The 17,964-nt window shown below is 41.0% G+C and overlaps 1 protein-coding gene across 1 annotated transcript in view; it reads right to left on the bottom strand.

Moving 5' to 3' along the window:
- The window catches only part of ADAM10 (ADAM metallopeptidase domain 10), a 41,319-nt gene extending 23,833 nt beyond the window's left edge, over positions 1-17,486 (bottom strand). The window contains exons 1-2 of the mRNA XM_066196122.1: positions 17,204-17,486; positions 8,831-8,981 (exon numbers count right to left, since the gene is read on the bottom strand). Coding sequence (XP_066052219.1) covers positions 8,831-8,981; positions 17,204-17,258 — 206 coding nt within the window. The 5' untranslated portion in view covers positions 17,259-17,486. The remainder of the gene's footprint in view (positions 1-8,830; positions 8,982-17,203) is intronic.
- Between the last annotated feature and the right edge of the window lie 478 nt (positions 17,487-17,964).

The raw sequence follows: 17,964 nt of genomic DNA, 5'->3' as shown, positions 1-17,964 counted from the left end.
TACCAAGCTTAGCTTAGGGTAACCCTGAGAGCAGCACAGATGGAGCCCCAGGCCTGATCTGCGAAGCCACCCAGGGTATCCTCAGCTGCTGCTCTCACGCTCACAAACCAGCAGGACAATCGTGGTGCAGTCACGGGCTGCCCTTGGTGGCCATCCACCCACGCCTTAGGGCCAGCCTTGAGGTCTGCCTTCACATCCAACCCTCCAGGACTCCCTTCTAGGGGGAAGGAGGGGCTCAGTGGACTTTAATGACGCTGGGAATGGTTGTTCCTTCTGTGGGATGCCTTCCATCAACATTACCTGTATGTCACTTCAAAATGTTAGAAGTTATATGCAGCAAATTGAAAGTTTCACCAGTTTAAAATCTAGGAAGCCTTAACTTATTCTCCTTTAATTTGCACCCTCTCCTTGCTTTCCACATTGCGACATAATAAACACTGCAGATTCTAACCCATGTTGCCAATTATCTATCCAATAATAAAACTAGCTCTATTTCTAGATTAGAGAACTATTTCAAATACAAAAAAAACCCAAAAACTCAGATGTGCTTCACACTAACAGTTCTCTATTTTATTTTTTAACTTAGTTAAACTATTAGATAACCTGATCCTCTGTCAGCTATTTTTAAACAGGTCTTTTCTTAGTAATTCAAACATGCTTGATGAGAACAGGATTACCTGTCTGGACTGTTCACCTTCCTAATAACGAAAAATTGACAAATATTCCTTTACTTCTCTCCACCAAAGGCGGGAAGAGACAACTTGGGACTGTGGGAAGGAAAGGGGCTGGGGAGGGTGAAGGAGTAAACAAGCATCTATTCATCTCTACTTCCAATAATTAACAACTTTAGCACATCACCAAACTTCAAACATAAATTCTAGCCTGGCTTAAATCCAGTAACTTCAGGACTCTTCTGAGGACAGGAGACTCCAGGGAAGTCAAACCAATCTGTCTTTACCATTACTGAATATGGTTTCCTAACTAGCCACAATGGAAGAAACAAGAAGCTTCAAATAAGCCTGTTGGAAACTACAATTTCTACAGCAAGCACCAAGTTCTCAGTGCAAACTAAGCTATTCCTTAGCCTAGCTACACACCAGGGAGAAGATTAACTACTCCCAGAAAAATGCCTCTTTTATTTACACGTTTTACCTCACAGAAGACACTTCCCAGCAGTAGTGATCTCTAGAACAGAATTAAATCAATTAAGACCAAGTTTTCACCTTGTTTATTTGTTACTGCTTCTGTCTTCCACAGATCTGAGAACTGATACGGTAAAGAGAACACTACTTAGTTACTAAATGGTTGCCCATTTGGTTGTAGACAGAATTTTGGTAAAACTTTTATATCTATACAGACACATAAAATTGCCCAATCTGCTTTGATAATAAACTACATCTTATATATGAATGGCAGTACCTGAAAGGCTATAAAGAAGTAGATTTTTATTTCTCTTCAGCTTACCTCAGGGAGACTATGTCCAATTTGCAAGTAAAACAGCAATTCAGTCATAATTAAAAATTATAGTTGAGAGCACCACACTTAGTTAAGACCCAGTACTTTCCCATGGGCTCAAGTCACGTTGATCCTGTGCTCTAATCAGAGCACGTACTTGAAAGAATAAAAAAAGTAAGCCATGTTTATATACTGACATTTGGCAAAGGGTATATAAAGGCTTACATGCAAGAGTTAATGCCGAATCTATTATTCCATTTCTTTTTAGTCTGAGTTACTTTCTAAGATCAGTGATTTCACCACAATGCAATGTGCAATATATTGAGTCACTGGTACCAAGTCTGCAGACTTTCACAAAACTGGCAGCAAAAGCTGTTATCTGGCATACAAGAAGGGCACTTGGTACTTTCCCTTTTCTGCCTTTCCTCAGCCAAATTGCTCTAACTGGTGACAGGCTCACAGAATCATTAAGTGACCAGAGGGGATTGTGGAGAGAAGGGAAAGGGAAAAAAGGAGATGGAGTTACTCCACAGCTGAAAGAAGTGGCTGGGGAAAGGAAACTGAAGGGGACGAGTTGGCAGCAGTATGTAATTTGACTTCAGTACAAGGAGAGTCCATTTTCAGGTTCACAGTCTTTTCTTCCCAGTAGGAACCAGAAAAATCCTCACACCGTGGCTCCATCAGCCTCTTCACAAAACAGCATCTAGAAAACACTGTTCTGCTTGAGCTGCAAGTCTTTTACCCTTACTTTTCCTACCTAAGAGCTCAAAGACTCTCTTAAAAAATGGAAAGGCGGGTCTTTAAATGGATGGGGATAATAACTTGAGCTTTCTAACTGCTTCCATGGGGCATCCCACAAGACTGTCAGACTCATTCCAGCTCTGAACTATAGTAAACAGAAGGCAGCTTAGTAACCTAATACTGGATTTATACTACCCACAACTCTACAGAACCATGACACTTAAAGATGTTTTTTTTCATTGTTTTAACTTGCTATTAAACCCACACAACATAATTTATCACTTAACTGATAATTCCCACGGTCCTGCTACTTACACTACAGAAAACTTACCTTTGAAGCAGCACATGATAGGGTCTCCAGGTTTATCACTCTTTCTCTGATCCACTTAGATGCACATAGAATCATCCCCTAGTAAGTATTTATGTAAATCCCAACCTCAACAGTATTTCAACACTCAGCCATCCCAGCTAGAATTCTTACAACTGATGTTTGTTTTTCATTAACACCTCTAGGATAAGGCTTGTGGTTATTCAGATGTCTTTCCTGACCTTCAGAAGTCAGACTTGCTAAACTTGGTATTCTAGAACACCACAACGAGGATGCAGCCTTCATTCCAAAGCATTTGCCACTGATTACTCTTGATATACATTGCTGCAAACACAAGGCAGCTCAGATAACAGAAACCATCCAAGTAGGATTACAAGAAGCTGCATGTTGGCTAATTTACCCTCTAAGAAAATATCGCTGTCCTGAAGAGGACAGTGTACAGATTTTAAAGGCAGAACAGCCTTTACCCAAGGTTGACTTTTATTTTTCCCTTTGAGTAAAGCTTCCCTGGGAAGTTCAGTACAGAGTCGACTACCTGGTTTCCTGTTAAGTGAAAATAACCTTGCCATTTGTATTTACTTAAGTTGACTATTTATATGCAATGCCATATTTTAACAAAAACAAGATATCAAAAATCAGAAAACAGGTAAAGGCATATTAGAATAAAAGCACAAGCAAAGTTACTACATTAATTCAAACTATGAAAGTAGCTAGGAAAGAAGCTTTCTTAGTTAAACAAGAAAAGACACAAGATAAATCCACTAGCTGAACATATGAGCATAGGTACATTCATTTAAATATACTGCTTTCCACTTTAAGAACATGACTTTCTCAGAGCATGGCTATGTCTACTGCAGTTTACTGGCCAGGGAGTAGGGCTGTAAACCATTAATACCAATTTCAGCAGTACAGTGGAAATGCTGCACCTTGGCTGGGCTGTCCCACCAGTCCAACACCATCGCACGAGGTATCTCCCAGACAAACCCAAGTCCAACATCAAATGCCTTCTTCTCCTGAGGGCCACACATAATCCAGCTCATTGTATTTAAATTCATAAAATGCAAGACATTTAACCCACAGATTCAGCCTCTAGAATTTTTTAGCTTCATTTCTGTTAAAAGATGTCTAAGAACTTAGGACCCTGCTTCCCAATTCTCTGCAAGATAAAACTGCTTCACCTACAAGCATCAGCATAGGGTGGATTTTGTTTTGAGGGGTTTTTTTGACAAAACAGGTGTAGGGAGTGACAGCTAATTCCCAGGTGTCTTGTTTGACAAGTTATCTGTCAAGGTATGTGACTTAAAAGGTACAATAGATAGGTAATGATTGAAGAATTGCCACAGAGCAGTGAACAATACTAAAAAGACTACAGTAAGGACCAAAGACATCGATTTTTTTTTTCCTTTTCAAATTCGGGACAGCCTAAAATGAGTTGCAGTAAGTGAATCTTGCAAAAAATTCACTTAGTAAAATTCATGAAAATGATTCTCCTAAGTCTCACAAAGCCAACCAGTAGGTTCCATTTGATGACCACTAAAACAGCCTATTTAAGAAGTTGAGCTGTTAAGGGGTGTGTTTAAGTGCACATGGAACTGAAAGAGACACAACATATATTTTCAGATTAGTCCAGTAATACTGAAGCTGCCTTTTGTTCTGACAGGCTCACAGAACATAGAAGACAGACCCATTTCATGAATTGAGCACTGTGCTGTAGGCACAATATAAAAAGTACTTAAATTAAAAGCCATAAAAAGAACATCTAGCGTAACAAAACCCCTAAGTTGACAATATAAAGTCCTCTTCAATGCAAGAGTAACTAGCTCAGTTACTTGAGCCCATCTCAGCATGCTCAGAACGCCACTTTTAAAATTCAGCTTATCAAGTATTATTTCTCTGCAGGTATCCTCCTTTGTTTTCATAATCTACTCAAATATGGCCAACAATTATCTTGTTTAAACACATTTACCAGCTCTGAATAATGAGGGCAATATGAAGGATTACAGATTACCACAGAATCAAGAATTTAGAAAAAACCACCCTCAGACTTAATTAAGAACTGAAATTTTGTGGTCAACAGTTTTCCTATAATGACCATGTACAGACCATACATTCCTACAAACATGTCTGAACAACTTACAGTATTTCTCAAGAAATAAAAATTTACGTAAAATCTACAGAAAAATGTATCTAAACTGTAAAATGTCTGCAAGAAATTAACAATGTGGCTTTAATTTGATAATAAGCAGGTGTTATCATGTGTACAAGTACCACTTGAAAATTCAACTGTTCACTCAAGTTGTGTGGGCACCTTTCCCAAGCAAGAGTCATCAACTAATCTAGGAGTAGTGAAAGTGGGTGTGGATGGACAATTAACAGGATCAAGCAAAGAATTAGAAAGCCTAAGTTACTAGTAATGAATTAAATAAAAAGTTGACTGAAAATAGAGTTAAAACATATACAGACATACTTTTTCATGTTTTGCTTTCTGGGGGGGCTGTGGGGTGGGTTCAAAAACTGTTTTATATTTACCAAGTTCCTGGTATTAACTCTGTGCACTCATTAACTTTGTGTGAACCCTGCCTGGACTCAAAGGGCACCTTAAATTAACTCACACTTGAACAATCAATATGAAATGGCTCTGATACACAATCAGGATCATTTCAAACCTTCATATTCCTACCAAGTTGAAGCATTATAGAAATAAACACATTCTGCACCACTGGGGAAGCAATAATGCCAATTAATCTAATACACGGTTTATTATTAAAAAAGAATTAATAAGGATTTGTAGCTTAGTTTCAGCAATTTTAATTGTCCTACTAAGTTACTATTTCAGCATTGAATAGTGTGACTGGTTCAGTCTAGTTCATTGCATTTACCATAACAAGGTGTATTTTATATTACCAAACAACAAAGATTTTGAAAGATTTCTATTCTGAGCAGTATATTGTGTGGCATCCAACTTTCAGATGAAAGTTAAGCAGACAAGGTTTCTCAGTGATTCATTTGTGGAATTACTGAGCCTGGTGTAGAAAAAAGGTAGCTTTGGGTTTAATTCCATCATTTCAGTATCTATTTCACTATTAAACTATTAGCCCATAGTAAAATGGTCCCTTTAACTTAGTATAAATATGCAACATTTAAATTGTGTTTTTACTTTTTCCTTTTTCAACAGAAGGCTACTATGAGATACAGTTCTTAAATCCAAACAGCCGACTGAAAAGAACAGATGCTACTTCCACAATCCTAAAACACAGATAGCTGCCAGCCGTTTTCTGGACAATGAAACTGTAAGTTTGATGAATGCTTATCTGGGATATGTCAGCACTGCCACAGAAAAGGCTGCTACTGCCTCCTCCCTCTCAGCACTGCTCCTGCTTAGTCCTGCACTCTTTCTTCTTACAGCAAATTTGCCTCTACACTGAACAGAAGAACCAATTAACCTCACTGAAAAATAAGGAGGCAAATCACTTTCCCATCTTGACTGGCCACGTGAGCAGCAGGTGCTTCCTCTGGCACACACCGAAAGATTAAGTTTAGAAGTTCCAACTGGTCACAGAGATACAGCCTGGGAACCACTGGCCTAGCTTCACTTGCTGCTGCCAGCAGAGAACGACAGTAGATATTAGGACAGCTTTTCCATTGTTTCCTGGCTACAGAATGCAGCCATTTCATCAGAATCCAAATCAAAATACAAGACTGTCATTTCAGTCCTCACAAGTAGAAGCTGTTTACTGTAATTACTATGTTAAGGGGATGCAAGTTGGACAGCTGGGTGCCAATAAACCACTACACCTGGCCAAACCCTAACAAACCATTTGGTAAAAGGCCATTCAAGAATGATCAGTTTTAAGTTTTCAGAATCTCAACTCTCATGCTGACTGAACGCCTTTAAGTTTCACCATCTGTATTTAAATGCCACTGCACTTTAAACTGTATCTAAATAGTTCCAAGTGTTTTGCAAAAGCTTTATTTCCTACCTTCACACAAAGTAACTTGAATACTTGATAGAAAGGTTTCACTTTTGTCCTTCTCGGTGATGACATAAATCACTTAGTTATTCACAATAAACCAGCTGCAACTACAAAAAGCCAATCCTATTTATACAGCTTCTCAAAGTGCTACACACCTTCAAAGCAAATAAACAGGACTCCATGAAGCCAAACCCAATTCACTTGATCCTTCCTTCAGATTTAAGGCAAAATGAAAATATTTTGTAAGAACACATCCAAATCGATTAACAGGAACTTTGAACTAAACTTACATCCTGTCAACTACCCTCTCTTTGGCAGGAAGCATTAGATGTGCCACAGGAAACTACCAAAATCCTGAATTATGGACTGGTTTGACCTCCCAGTCAGTTTCCAGTCAGTCTCCTCCATTTATGATGGATTTGTGCCTCAGACCATAGGGATTTAGGATCAATTCCACATATGAACACCAACATTTTTCTTCATGACTAACAGTAGCTGTTATCAAAATACTTATAAACCTGATTGACTAAAGTCTGGTCTTCCTCTGTGAAGGGAGAGGAAATCTTTTTAGACTTCATTATCCTAGGTGCAACTACCATTTTTACAGGATAAGGATTTTCAACCCATCCTCACACCACAAGGAGAACTCAGAGACTAAGCCAGCAACTCTCTTACAGAAGATTATTATGGGATCTTTACCAATGACAAGATGAACCTGCTCAAGTAGCCTGACACGTGGCCTGCCCCCAGAAAGAATGGTCTCATCCTTCTTCTATTACTCCTTCAAGTCACGCTGATTTTTTTACCAAATTAGTTTTAGACAGATTAGTTCCCAGATGCTATTCCTTGCATGGCTTTAACACTAGCAGCGCTAGCACAGGGATGATGCTGGGAATGCGGTTAGGCCTGTTTCTCTCTGCAGCAGTGCACACTTCAGTGAGCCCAAATTATCCTCCAGCCTGCAGCTTAGAAGTGGCAGCATTAGACTCTAACTTAACTTCACTGTCTCGCAACCTTGCTGGAGATTTAAAAGTAGAGAGGTTTACACTGTGAGGAACCTCTGGTGCATTCTACTCTGCAGTCTTGTTTATTAGAAGAATTTAACAGGGAAAACTAGAGACTCCCAGTGAAGTTACAGAGACAGCAGCACTATGACTCCTCTTTAAACAATAAAATTCCTCGGACTAAAAATCACACTTGAAAACATGGTTTTAAGGACAGGACTTCAAATTCAGGATTTGGGTTGTAGTTCTAAGGCATTTAGAAATAAAACCCCAACACTGACCTTCTGGGAGCATGCACTGCAATTCAGTCATTACATCATAAACCTCCAGGAACAACATTTTATTCCCTGAAGAAATGACAAGCTGGCACAAAACCAAAACATTTACTCATAAAACAGTATCTCAAACAGATTCAGGAGACCCGGGTTTACCTTTTTTTTTTTTTTTGTTTAACTTCTTTTGTCTCTACATATGACTAACAGTTATTTATCAAGTTCTAAATACTTAAATTGTAACTGAAATATTAAGAAAAACAAACGCATGCATGACACATTCCTGAAATACATTAAGAGAGTGGTGCTGCAAAGGAGAGAGCATAGAAACTAAGATACAGACACAAATATTTTAACTTTCTTTCTGTTTCTCCTGGGTTATACAAAAAGCAGGCAATTCTAAATTGCAATGAGACCTTCCTAAGTGAAAACCTATAAATCATACTTCAGTTGGTCACACTGAATTTCTAACTTTTGTACTGGATCTTACATGTCGAATGCAAGGCAAAGCATGTCTTGAAACAGTAATCATCTTTCCCAATATCAAATAATTTCTTAATTTTCACAATAGCACAAAAAATCAGATAACACCAGTACACACAAAAGAGAACATTTTTTGGCCTATTTTGCAGCTTCAAATGCAATTTAAAATGTTACTTTTTCTCAAATCTCCTGAGGCACTTTGGGACAATTCTTAGAAAAAAGAAAACAAAAAACTACAAAGAAAAAAAAAATCAAACAAACCTATATGGAACACAAAATTACATTATAAACTCAGAATCAACTACCATTCTGTTCTGAGTATGATCCCATTAGTTAAGCTTTAAAGTGTATTAATAGTTACCATCAGATGTTTAAAGAAGTGCTTGTAAGTAACAATTTCATCCCTACACTAGACATGAGAGAAAATACTTCATGGAAACTGTAAACAGTGCAATGTAGCATATTCTAGCTGATGTTATTCTGGTGGTTGTATTTCATCCTTTACATCTCACTACAGTTAAAACACATATGAATAAAATATTTAAAGCAAACACTTTTTAAAATATCACTAACCTTCCATGAGCATGAAAATCTAGGCGCAAGAACTGCTCTTCATGTGACACTGCTCTTTTGGCACGCTGGTGTTTTTGGTGTAACAAATCCACATCGTAGGACAGTCCTTCATAGTGTCTAATGTACTTATTTAGAGGATTTCCATACTGGCCTGAAAAACAGAGATAAGTAAGGTTATAACCATGCTACCAGGCATGGCAGACCTGTGGTGCAAAGCAGTTGGTAACAAGGATCCAAATTCCACATTAGATCCATTTTAACTTTAACATTTTAACCCTAACTTTATTTTTTTTCTCCTTTGTACACGTCGGATTCATTCCACTCCATCCCACAGACAGGACACACTATCTGCAGCAACAAGTGCGTCAGATGGACCTTGGAAAGCATATTCCCCTTGAATTTCCATCAAAACAAGTATAGGTCATTTACTCCAAAACTACCCCACAATGCAAACTACATCACTGTCAACTGGAATGCTTGAGGGATGTGTCAGAAAGGCACTCCTGATTCAAAATAAGAAGTGCAACAGCTCAATATCTTTCTTCAGGTTCCCTGAAATAGCGCTTCCAACTGCACTCTGCAGTCATGACACCACAAAATCTGCTCGGAATGTTTTGTATTCTACATGTGAAATGTCCAGGGAAATTAAGAGCAAATCATGCCACCTAGCAACACATTTTGTATCACACGGAATGTTCTACCACATGGAAAAGTTTTATTAAAATGTATCTCCAGAGACGTAGGTTCAGTTCAGTCTACTTTGCGCAATTCCTTCTAGGGTAATATTTATGACTCGTGTTAATATGTGTTCATGGCAGAAAATGGTGAAGATTTTGACCCTTCTATCATGATGGAGGAAGAGACACCAACCACCAAAAAGACCCCAAAATACAACTTGTGGAGAAAACCAGAAGAACTCTGAATTAGGCATGAAGAAAAATTAGTATCTCATAATCAATTTAACTTCAAGCCAACCTAAATGTGAGTTCTCAGGGACTACATGTGGTATTTTTCTTCAGATATCTAAAAAGATGACCAAGTAAACTGAAATACTTTCAGATGCATTGCTTGCATTTAGCAGCCGTGTGCCTAAGATGATATTGCTGTATCTGTTTAAAATTCAATTAATGCTACACTGCAGAGAAATCACGTTCAAATTTCCTCACAGTACTGTAGGCTTCAGCAAATGTTGACTCTTCATTGGTAACTGCAAATACAGTCCAATAATAAAACTTCATTCTCATTTCCTCTCATCCTTAGTCTCAAAATACATGTCCATTCTCACTCAGCTTTCCAGAAAGGAAAGCCTCTTAGGCATCTTAAAATGTTTAAAATGTGTGGTTCAAGGAAGTCTACATTAATTCTAATCCCACTAAGATACAGGACCATTACAAAGCTTCAGTAACTAGCAGGAGTTTTGAGGATGCAAGATTTTGTCTGTGTCAGTTGTTTCTCTCACCACTTCCAACATAATCCCTCCAAAATGAACCATAACAACTCCTATAACCCAAGAACTTCTATAAAACCAGGCAGACTGACCTGAGACCATGCACAATACACGTGTCTGACTACAGATACATGCTTTCCAATTCCAGGTGTATGACCCAGAAGAGTCAACATTACAGGAAGCAAGCTTCAAAATTAACTGATATAGGCTAAAACTTGAAATTTTTAATTGTTAAATGAGCCTGAATCTAGAATAAAGTATTAACTCGCTTTAAGAACTTGATCAAAACTAGAGAGTAAATATACTGCAGAATGTGTAAACTTCTGTGCTTCAGAATCATCTTTAAATATTCTATGGCAGGAAGCTTTTAATAATGCACTCCTTAAATTGTTACAGACCATTTTTCTTAGTATTGCAAGATATGCTTTGAACAGCTTCAGGCACCCAGAAAAAAAGTCTTGAAGTGTGACAACTTACTGAAGACCCAATAACACTTGGAACTCGATCCAGGTCTCATGACCACGTGAAAAGATGAGAGACAGCATTTAACTGAGTCACAAAGAATAGTGTTTAAGTGCTAACTACTGTGACAAGACAGCAAAAGACCACTGACATTAGAAGTTTTATAACTGTTCTCTCTGCTAAGGAAAAGCAGAGAGGGTTTTAAGCAAAGATCTTTCTTCTTAACAAAAAAAATTAATACACTTGGTATGATCAAATAGGGAAACAACACTTTCTTCTCCCCTTCTCCAAAACTTAAAGAACTCCTTATGTTTTAAGTACTCTCATAGCAAACACTTAACACAAACACTCCTGCTGCTCTCTCCTTGTTTAAGCAGAGCAGCTGCATACCACCTAGAGCACTATGGCTTCTCCTAAAAGGGACTTAATGCTTCAAAATGAACAGTTTCACTTCCAGAAGCCTCTATAACATCAACATTACTACAGCGTTCAAAGTCTGCACTCTGATCACACTCTCCCTCTAATCAAACCAGGTACCTATCAAAAGGGATTATCTTCTCCACAAAGGTATCTTAATAAGTAGCTCAACCTTGGTAACACAAGAATCTATAGAGGATTCTGAGGCAAAAGTTCATTAAACTGGAAAGAAAACTTCACTGAGGTACATGGGGCAGGTAGAACTGCTGGCTCCAGTTTCTGTAATTAGAAGGCTGCATCAAAAAGGAAGAAGTCTATCACAGAATCCGCAAGTGGCACACCCCAAGAAATCATTATGCTAGCACACACCAGACCCCAACCTCTGTTACAAACTACTTATTTTCTGTAAATGAGTAATGAAAAACTAGGGGGCTGGGTTTTTTGAACAAATATTGTACGACAAAGATCTTTTCAATTAAGGAAGCCCAAAGTAAGAAACACCGAACCATGAACACCTAAATAGAGCAGTTTATGGGAACTGCTCTACAAATTCCATGTGTCATGTTGCCATCAACAAAACAAAGACAGCGTGATGCCTTTCCAGGCAATCTGGTGGAGTAAAACAACATCACACTTCACCTAAACACTAAGCTAGGAGACAGAAACCTTTCAGGATACAGATATCAGAGAGTGACAAGGGGATGGCTTTTGAACTTGACAGTATAGTCTTCTAAAGACTTGCTAAACTAGATGTGGCATTTCCTATGACAAATTCCCTGCAGGAATGAAGCTTTACTTTCATGGGCTTACTTTAAACAGAAACAGACAAAGCATTTAGGCAAATGTCTTGGTGTGCCAGTCCCTGTGAAAGATGTTTTGTGTATGCAGATATACAACTCTTCAGGATCCCCAGAGAGCTGTGAATTATCTACTGCTGCTGTTGTTGTGAACAAACAAATCCCACTGGACAGGTACGGAGTCTGAGGCATGTACTCTCACCTTCCAACCAGCCTTATGCAAAGGCTAAATTGGATCATCCATGCGACTTTAGCTGTAAGCTTCCTGGCACAAGGCGAGCGAACACATGTAACAGTTTGGTGGTATGCGCCAAATGATTCCCTGGTTGGTTACTTCCCCAGAGAAAACCATGAAGAGCTTCTCCCCCCAGACAAACCCTGCCCAGTCTGCAGGAGAGAAGAGGAACCCGCAGCAGATGAAATGAGCAGGGGAACACTTCACCACCTGGATATACACAAGTGCACGGGATCAGATGGGATGCACCCGGGAGTGCCGAGGGGGCCGCTGATCCCCGTTTCAAGGCTTCCTTCGCCCTTCTGAGAGTTCCTGACAAATGTCATCCCCATCTTCAAGGGGGAGCGCCTGGAGAATTACAGGTTGGTCAAACAAATCTCAGTGTCTGTGAAGATTCTGGAGGAAATTGTTATGGAAGCTACCTCCATCCACAAAAAAAAATGACTAGTAATAAACAGTACTGAAAGTTTACCCATGTAAATATAAATATCTATTAATTTTATACACATCATTGTAAAAGAGAATAACACTTAACTTCCTGCAAGAGGATAAATCAAGCGTGCACTGTTCTAAAAGATGAAGTCTGCACTAAACCACTCAGATTAAGACTTGCATGATAAATGCAGATAGTTCAAGCACAACTCAAGTTTGTTAGTGGGGTGGAAAAAAGCACAGAATACAACTTGACAGAGTATCAGAAATTGTTCAGAAGCCAAGCTAACTCACTAGACAAGTCTTATTACTGCAAGCACCATCACTAATTTGCAGATTTAAAATGCCAGCATGTGATAAACATCTTGTAGAGAATTATTATTATAATTTTAATTAAGATAATCAAAGCAACATTTGCTTCAAGTTGTTTTCAACACAGAGTTTATCTATCATACGAAAAAGCTCCCTTTACACGGGACACTGAAGAATGTTCACTGCATTCAGATTTGGCAAGCCAGAAATTCTACCATATACCTCCGGACTTGGACTTCTCTGAAGAATTTATTCAGGCTGTTGTTTCAAAACTGCCAGCAGAAGGGCAGGCCCCGCTCTCCCTTTTACATCTATTCTGTTTCCGTTCTTCCCTTGCACTGGCACTAGGTTCAGCTGAAAAAATATTCTCTCTCTTCTGGTCAAGTGAGTTTTTGGTGAAAGAAAAACATGCAATCAAGAAGTCAAGTCAGGATCATTTCCCTTCACTGAGGCCTCAATTCAGGGCACGGTCAGACAGTATGGCAACACCAGTGCAAGCAGATGTCTGCTTTTTATTGACCCTCTTCCTCTCCACCCTGTGAAAGTCCCAGTTCTTCTTCCCCATCAGGCCTGGGTTTGCTCAATAAAGCAACTCCGGTTACGCATCTGGCAGGAACTGATCAATTTTTTTTCTTTGGACTGACTTCTCATGCCAGGAGGAGAGGTGGGAGTGCAGGGCCAGGGCAGGACCACCAGACAGCGGTAACTCAGTACACTGGCTTTGCCATACTGCAAAAACGAACCTTTGGATCTTTTAAAAGTATAAACAAACTGCAGTCTGAGGCTTTTGGGCAACAATATTTCAATGCAACCACCTAAACACCTGATTTTGTTTATTTTTAATTACCATAGGCATTTCTGAAGCAACCATCTGACAGCTGTCTTGACTAGACACTGAATCAAGCATCATGTTTTTATTTTAAACTCCAAATAAATGCTGGAGGCTGAGCGCTGCCATATTTATGAAGGCTACTGCTCTTCTCAATTTATAGTAAGAACACAACTAAATCACTCAGATGCTGATAGCTCATAAATGCCTTCCCACAACTCCCCCATGTGTCCAGAAAAAAAGCAGAATTTCTCCCATGCTCACTGGGAAACAGGCAGCTCAATATGCAGCAGCACAAGACACTAAGATACAACTTGGAAGCCCTAGCAAAAAACCAGCACGTTGTACCAGTGACAACAAACCATTTATCATAGATTTGCAATGATACTCAGCATTTGATCAACCTTGCCAAAGCATGGTCAGTCTTGTTTAATCCAAGCTTGTCAGAGGCCTCAACAGTTCTCCTTTGTGTTTGCTATTGTCTTTCCCTTTTTTTTTTAATGACCCTTGGGTAGAAGAAGAGGTTAAATTAGTTATTTCCATTCCTCTACGAACATCATTATGTATGGATAATTAAGTACTGATTAATATACCTGCATGCATCTTCATCACGTGCAACAAAGCATGCTACAAAAAGCTGCCAATAATATTACCCAACTTAAGTACCACTTCACACACATCAAAATTCATGATAGCAGCAGTGAGTGAATAAATCCCTTAAGCCAAGCAGTTCCAGGGGTGTTGGGGAAAACACTGAGATTCACTTTTATAAGAAAGAATTCTTAAAAGTCAAGGTACATATACCTTATCTGAAGCAGACACCATACACCAGAAGCTAAATTCTACCTTTCCCTAATTACTAATAGAAAGAGAACAAAATAAATGATGTGGCTTTTCCTTCTTGTACTATTTAAAAAGTATTCAAACTGACCTGCTGGACCACTGGTTTTATGAAGGTAATAGTTATGCAGTGGAAGCAAAGAAAGAAGAAGAGAACACCAGAAGTGATCTAATACCAGAACCTGATCAAGGATGTTTCTGGGGCTACTTGGACAAACTTCTGATAACGTGTCTGCTTTAACCACACAGACATAACCTACCAAAACGTATGGAGCAGCCCCAGACAGACACTGCAGTACATTTCACCAGTGCAGCAGCACTACTGACTGCTTTCGATTGCATTCCCCTCACGTAATTTTAAGAATAATATAAACTACAAGAGAATTTTTTTTAAACAAAACAAAGAGATTTCACAAAACTTTCTCAAATAAACCATCCAAATTAATGCTACACCATTTCTTAAAAGTTGATTTTATGATTCATACTCAGCTGTGAGCAAATGTTACAGTCGGTTCTGATAATCTATACTTTTACATCGAAAGACTATTACAATAGAGTATGTAGAGTGCCTGCACAGTACACAGGCACAAAGACTTGTTCAATTCTGAAAGGGTTCAAACTCAGGTATCCCGTAAAAATACTCCAATCTTAGACCCAACATACAAACCCCTAATTATTTTTAAAGTGCAGATTAATAAAATTTCCAAAATCATTACTATTTAATACCAATATGGCTTAAAACCAGACAACTTTACAGATAAATGTAACTCAGCTTCAAGATCTGTGTAAAATTAATGAGGACAGATGCACTGCACATAAACAAAACGTAAATTGTTGGGTTCTTTTCAGTTCTTTCCAGTTTGTACTACTCTCACAGTAACTTCTTTAAGAATCATGAACTTGTCCATTCCACAGATACTAATGCCTGCCTAGAAGGAAAAATATGGAAATGAAAACCCCTATTTTTCAATAAATAAAAACATTTACAGTATATAAGAAACTCTAGAAATGAGAACACAGGTGAAACAGACCTTCCTAAACTTAAAAGGCTATTTTTAATTTAACATACAACTTTGGCAAATCTTTCAAAATTACATTCAGACTTTTACCATAAACGTTCTACTGGATATTTTAGAGATGTGTATTGGCATTATCACTACATTTCTATACAGCATTATCAACCTTTTTTTAAAGATTTACCTGCACTGCTACACACCAAACACATGCACTTCTGCCACCTGCTAGTGAGGTGTGCTTCTTAGCGCCCAGAAATTTTGAAGGTGCCCATTCTCCTCTCAAAGAAAAAAATTAACAGGAATTTCTGAAATACATTTAATGAACTTCCTTCTATACATCCAGAGGAATGCACTTTACATGTTTACTACGATTTTTAAGGCACAACTGCCTGCCTGGAACTAAACAGTGAAAATAACCCTCACAACTGGTTAATGAACTATTTTGAGTTAGCTCTGTGCCAGCACCATTTACTTCAGAAAACAAAGAGGCCTTGAAAGCATGCCAACCATTAAGTCTGAAATATCTCGATAGCTACAAGAATTTATGAAGAAAACCCTAAATTCTTTTGTGTTTCCCCACTCCTAATCATATAAATAACGGGATGGCTTCTGACCATGCAAACCACCCTGCTTTTTATCTCACAAGTACAACCTGCTGAAGTTTCCCATAGTTTGATGTTACTTTTTGAGAATGTGTGAAAGACCAGCATTTAGCGCTAGCTTCTTTGTTAATAAACCTACGTACTGATGCACACAGAGGCAGAGCCCAGATAAATCGGAGAGGTGCCAAATGAAATAGAGGAAATAAATCTTTATCAGCTGTTCCACCCACAGTTCTCCAGAAACACCCTCCCAAGTCCACCCTTCCCGAAACCCTTTTTCTGTACGAAGTCGAAACTGTTTTCCCTGCCACGACTTGATCAATTAAACACTACCGAGTGGAGAAACTGCCCTGTTCCTACTGCCGAGGAAGAACTCCTAACGGGAGCCAACACAGTTCCACGTCCCCGCAAGCACCAGCGAGTTTCGGCCCGGCCTGAGAGAGGGGAGACCCTCGTGGAAGTCACAGTCACACTTCGGGGAGAACCTGAGCTCGTCTTTTATTTCCTTAAGCGGAACTTTTCTCCTGCCCGTCCTTCCTGGTTTCGGGCAGAGGGAAGCGGCCGCGAGGGCGAGGGAAGGGAGCCGGGAAGCGGCCACCAGGACCGGGCGGGAAGTCCCGAGGGACGGAAGCGGAGCCGGGAGGGGAAAACAAACACAGCCGAGCGCGGAGAGCAGGACCCGAGGGGGAAGAAGAGCGGAGAGCAGCGGACCCGCTCCTCGGCGGGGAAAGTCCCGGGGAGGGGCGGGGGCGCCAGGCCGGCCCCGGGCGGTGGGGGAGCGGCCCGGGCGGGTTGAAGCGGCGGGCGGAACGGGGAGCCCGGCCGGCGGCCCAGCCGCGGCCCTGGCGCCGGGGCGCCCCGGAGAGCGGGGCCCGCCGCCCCCGGCCCCGAGCGCCGGAGACGGGAGAGAGAGAGAAAGAAAGAGGGAGGGAGGAAGGGAGACGGCCCCAAACCAGGGCCCCGCGAGGCCGGGCGGCTCCTCACCTCCAGCGCCCGCCGCGCAGGAGCACAGCAGGATTATCGTCCCCGCCAGATCCATCTCCGCCGGGCGCAGGCCCCGCCGCCGCCGCCGCCTACCCACGGCACATCCGCCCCAGACCGGCGCCGGGCGGGATGGGGAGGGGCGAGCCGGGCGCCTCCCTCCGCTTTGTCCCCCGCCGCTCCGGAGGACTGTTCCCGCCCACGGAACGGCCGCGGCTCGGCCGGGATCGGCGGCTCTCCCGGCAGCGCTGCCCCCTCTCCCTCCGCTCCGCGCGCCGCCGCTCCCTCCGCCCGCGCGCGCGCCAGACGCCGCCGGGGGGGCGGGGCCGCGGGACACGCCCAGAGCGCGCGGAACGCCCCGTCCCGCCCCACGCGCAAGGGGCGGGGGCCCGGCGGAGAGGGGCGGAGTCTCGTGGGTACGCCCATGGGCGGGGCTCGCCCCGGGGGCGGGGCCTCTCCGTCGCTTCCGGCGCGCCCCGGGACGGAGCGGCGGACCCTTCAGCGCAACGAAGTACGGGCACACGGCTCGGGTCCTTTGTCCCGGGGTCGCATACGTGGCTTTTCCTTGCAGAAAAATAATTGACTTTCAGAGTTTTACTCTAGTTTGCTTCATCCCCTTACCAGATACACATTTTTTCCTTGCACAAACTAATTTACTTAGTTTCAGAGTTTTATTTTAGGTCACGGACTTCTCCCGATGCTCTACATGTTGAGAAGTATTGCAGTGTCCCCACTGAACAGGGACTTACCATTCTGAGACTGTC

Source organism: Chamaea fasciata, unplaced genomic scaffold (genome assembly GCF_029207755.1).
Source record: "Chamaea fasciata isolate MVZ Bird 193981 ecotype frontalis unplaced genomic scaffold, bChaFas1.0.hap1 SCAF_14, whole genome shotgun sequence".
NCBI lineage: Eukaryota > Metazoa > Chordata > Aves > Passeriformes > Sylviidae > Chamaea > Chamaea fasciata.
Note: the sequence above shows the minus strand (reverse complement) of the source record. Positions and strands in the feature narration are given on the sequence as shown.